Source organism: Limulus polyphemus, unplaced genomic scaffold (assembly GCF_000517525.1).
Source record: "Limulus polyphemus unplaced genomic scaffold, Limulus_polyphemus-2.1.2 Scaffold310, whole genome shotgun sequence".
Lineage (NCBI taxonomy): Eukaryota > Metazoa > Arthropoda > Merostomata > Xiphosura > Limulidae > Limulus > Limulus polyphemus.
The window spans coordinates 455,429-459,981 of record NW_013665920.1 but is presented as its reverse complement, the minus strand read 5'-3'; the positions used below and the strand labels follow the sequence as shown (position 1 = coordinate 459,981).

At 33.3% G+C, this 4,553-nt stretch overlaps 1 protein-coding gene across 6 annotated transcripts in view; it reads right to left on the bottom strand.

Moving 5' to 3' along the window:
• Positions 1-4,553, bottom strand: part of LOC106457273 — a 320,035-nt gene that overhangs the window by 9,084 nt on the left and 306,398 nt on the right. For 4 of the 6 annotated variants that reach the window (XM_022383116.1, XM_022383119.1, XM_022383117.1 and 1 more), the window contains one exon: positions 2,721-2,809. The exons of 1 other annotated variant lie outside the window; for it this stretch is intronic. In XM_022383116.1, the coding sequence (XP_022238824.1) occupies positions 2,721-2,809 (89 nt within the window). Of the gene's footprint in view, positions 1-583; positions 599-2,720; positions 2,810-4,553 lie in introns of all 6 variants that reach the window. One more of the 6 variants, XM_022383121.1, reaches the window with a different exon arrangement.

Below are 4,553 nucleotides of genomic sequence, written 5' to 3'. Positions count from 1 at the left end.
TTGATAAACACGTTTAGATTGAATGGTAATTTATAATCAGTCACAAGAACGTCGAATCCGAATCACTTGAAAAAAACACGGGGGTGCTTAACTTTTTTCCAGGTGTATATTTCATTGCTTTGTAGATATTAACTTTTGCACTCGTAATGCTTCCCATATTTAGCAGTTGTGGGTAAAATAATTGCTTAATTTTGAGGATTTTAGTGTTAAGCTTGTGTACTTTCTTACATTGTCCATTACAAATGCACCCCAACCCGTAAACCGGGTCTCGATACCCGTGGTGGGCAGAGCACAGATAGCCTATTGTGTAGCTTTGTGCTTAATTACAAACAAACAAACCATTACAAACAGACTACTGTTATTTACACTAATATGATATATTTTACAACAGTACTTTATCTAAGAACGCGTATTTTAAAAAGTGATGTTTTCTGACACTGAAGGGTTTAGTAACACAGAGAGTTAACGAACCTATGTGACTTAAGTTATTTTACAAGCTACCAAAGGTGCATAAAGATATATCTGGAATCATGCAAGGAAAGATATTATACGCAAATGAAAAACAAATTCTGCGAGCACCTACCTTCACTTTCGTTTTCTAGTGCAGAGGAAAAAGAAAAAAGAAGTGAAGTTAGTTCAGAAAAGTGAAAAAGTTCATGAACTGATATAAAATACACACAACTGGTATGACAATAAAACTATATTACTAAAGAAAAATACACACAACTGGTATGACAAAAAACAACAACAACTATATTACTAAAGAAAAATACACACAACTGGTATGACAAAAAACAACAACTATATTACTAAAGAAAAATACACACAACTGGTATGAAAAAAAAAAACAACAACTATATTACTAAAGAAAACGAAGTTTAAAACTTGTATATATTCTTCAGCATTAAGTTTATAAGAATGTTGTTGTTTCAATATACAGAAATAACCGCCGTGATTACTTCTACATTCGAAACAAAATGGAGTACTAATAATAATGGTAAAAAAGGTCATTGGGTACATGAAATATTTTATATTTCTACAACATGCAGATAATACAGTGTTACATTTCAGTAAAACAATGTAGAATTTCCGTGAGGTGTAAACAAGCAAAGCGAGATAACTGAGAACGACAGAGTGACACAACTTTTCAGTACAATAGATAACGTTTCGTTTCTGCGTTTCACAAGGGAGAGTAAGTTATACCAATAAACAAGGTCTTACCACCATAGCACCATTAGGATGCATGGAATAGTGCACTATGAGAAGTAAATATAGTGTTACCATTTCCATAATATTTAGTGTATCACAAAACTTACATTAAAACCAAAAACCAAAGTTAAAGAAGTTACATATGGGTTATGGTGCGAGTCTTTCATATTCCTTTTATTAAAACATAAAAGTAAGTTATTAAAATGTAAATGTTTATTTCTGAACAAACGCATTACTAATATATAACTTTGGTGATGTAAGTTTTATCACATCATTACCACCCAATATGAATCTAATAAAGTTGAACAAATTTAAAAGTTACTAACAGCAACATAAAAAAAATCGCGTGAACATAATTAATTAACATTTTTATATGACATTTTTCTTCTCCTGCAAAAGCATGTGATTTAACTACAAAATTGGGTGATACATGAAACATAATCACCCTTAATCCCCCTCCCCATCAAGCCGCCTTATTCCATTCGCCCATCAGTCAGTCTTCCATACTCACTCACTCGGGAAAACTGCAATATAATTTGGGCACCAACCAATCCATCCTTCATTTATCCTCCCCTCCTCCCCTCCTCCTCACATCTAACATCCTTCCGAAAGCTCATCTATCCAAACACATGCCAACGCTAGTGGTCTCTCGTAAGTTTTCAAGTGGTGAATCTCCACCGAAATCTATAGCATATACAACTGACTGACAAATCGTGTAGTTCAGTAGAAAAAAGTTTTGAAACAATATTTTTCCTATCCTCTTGAGTATAGTTGGCCAACTAGCAAGAAGAACAATGAAAGCACTTATCCACACAACTCACATGCCACATGTTGTTGACCTCGATGAAGAAGAAACACATCTAGATCGCATTTTGTGTAAATACAAATGGGCAAGCACTTTTAAGTATTATCAGTTTTTTCATGGAAACATATCGCGAGTCATAACTCCGATTATAGATGATCCAGCTTACTGTCGAATAATGTACTAAAACAGTAAAAGTTTCATTTTCAGATTTCATGACCGAATATGTTACAATATCATCTTCTACTGATTTTAATATTAATACACTTCTTAGAGATAACACTATCGCACGCAACTAATACTTTGTAGTGAACTAATACATATCTGTATCTTGTTTTATTAGTTAAAGGTTGACAAGGAACGCCGTTGACCTAAAGTAAAACGTGTTAAATTATCATATGTAACACGGTCATTTTATTGTGCTGCATACTCAGAAAGGTGGAGATCCTGAAATTGAAAATATATTGAACTAACGGTAGAGTTTTTTGGACGCAATCTTAAGCCCTAAAACGTAAACATTATATATCTGAAGAAGTTTAGGGAAATTGAATTAAATTTCTGAAAATAACCAAATATCATGTACTTACATGGTAAAAACCTGTTTTGGTTTTTACCCTTTCAATGGCTCGAATATTGATGCATACATAATTTACAGCTATGTCGCTTGGTAGTATTCAGAAATTTGAACAAGAATGATGATAAAACTTACGGGTCAGATGTGTCGTTCCGTTTCACGTTACGCCGGCGAGTACCACCTTTTAATCTTCCAACTTTCATATTTACTCTTCCTGTAGTTGTCTGAGGAAAAACAAACAAACAAATCACTTCTTTTTTCAGTTCGTTTTTGTTAATCAACACATCCGGTGTAAAACTCCGTCCCTCTTGTAAACAATTTTCATTCCGAGTCTGAAATAATCCATTAAACCCACCAAGTTCTTGGAAATGCTTTTCTTTGTTTGTGTTCTAATGTAGAACTGCACAAATATTATCTATCTGTGCTGTGTTTTACGTGGGGTTCGAGCCCCGAATTCTGAGACTTTAAGGCCTCATGCCTATCACCGAGACATCGGGTGAAGAATCTTGTCGCGGCAGTTTGCTGTATTTTTTTCTCTATGTTAAAAACGAGTTACGCACTATATTAAGAAATAACACATCAAAGTGATACAAGTATCAGATGGGGGCCGAAAATACCGCTACCACCGATGGTACCCAACTGTTGACCTAGGGCAGAGTGGTCAAAGAAACTTTTTGTAGTTTGCCTAATGCTCATAATGAAGAATATTTATTATTAATTGTAATTATTATTGTATACTTTTAACAGCTCTTCTGGTAAAAGTTATTATCCAATTGTGACTTTTGAATGACACAAACATCAGCACTGAGTTCTGAATGACAAATAAAAACTTATTTTTAAATAGATACCGAACCAATATGTTTAAAAATATAATACCCCAGAGAAGCTAAATATATATATATATATATATGCTGAACTAGCCGGAAACTGCTAAATAACTTTAGTAAATATATTAAAGTGATAGTAAATATGATTTATTAACATATTTATTGTGGCAGCAGTGTGTATTCCATGTGCAGAACATTTTTTTATAGTAAATTTTTATGATGTTTGTGATTTTTGCTACATAGTTTCAAAGCCGCTAAAGCGGTTTGTTAAGATTCCATGGTTAAGAAGCCTTGGTTTTGTGACGTCATATTCATTCACCTTTGAGTAGTATTCAAATATAGCTTGCGCGAGATGTTTATGTTTTGTTAGAAAATGTGTTTATTTTGTTATTGGTACACGCAACACACACACACACACACACTACAAGCATTTATTATTCACAAGTTAATTAATCTACTATTTGCTTCTCTAACAAAATATAATTAGAATAATTATTAATATGATTTTTCTTGGCGTGATAGGAAGGAATACTTGTTGTACAAGTGAAAGCGTAGCCAATCCTGTTTATTTTTCAAGTTTATTATGGCTAATCAGCGATATACAACTGTATTAATGAAGCAATATTTCTGTGAAAGTACGTGATCCTGCTGAAGAATCGTGTTAGACATATGAATATCTACACATCATATACTGTAATCACTAGAAAACTTGGGTATTTCCCTAGGATGCGTAGCCAAGGGAAATGCATCTGTGCGAGGATAAAGGGAAATGTTGATATAAACAGTAGTTTCTTCTGCTTAACACCACATACAGATATATATTTTGCAAGATTATAGGCTGGAATTAAAATCAAATAGAAAACGTACCCCTTTTTTTAGTGCTCTATGCAGTAACTATCTGATTAGAGAGATGAAAAAGAGGCTGGAGTTGTTTTTAGTGTGCTAGCACCATCTGGTGATAATTACGTAATTATCTATAACTGTTATCTGTGTTATCTGTTACAACACGTAGTATGGCTCTTATCTGAAACAACAATATACAAACTAATTTATACTAACGTTTCTTATTTTTATCTGTAAAAACTAGTGGTGCTTATCTCATCATAGTAGTCGATACGATACGTATCTAGATATTCATGCC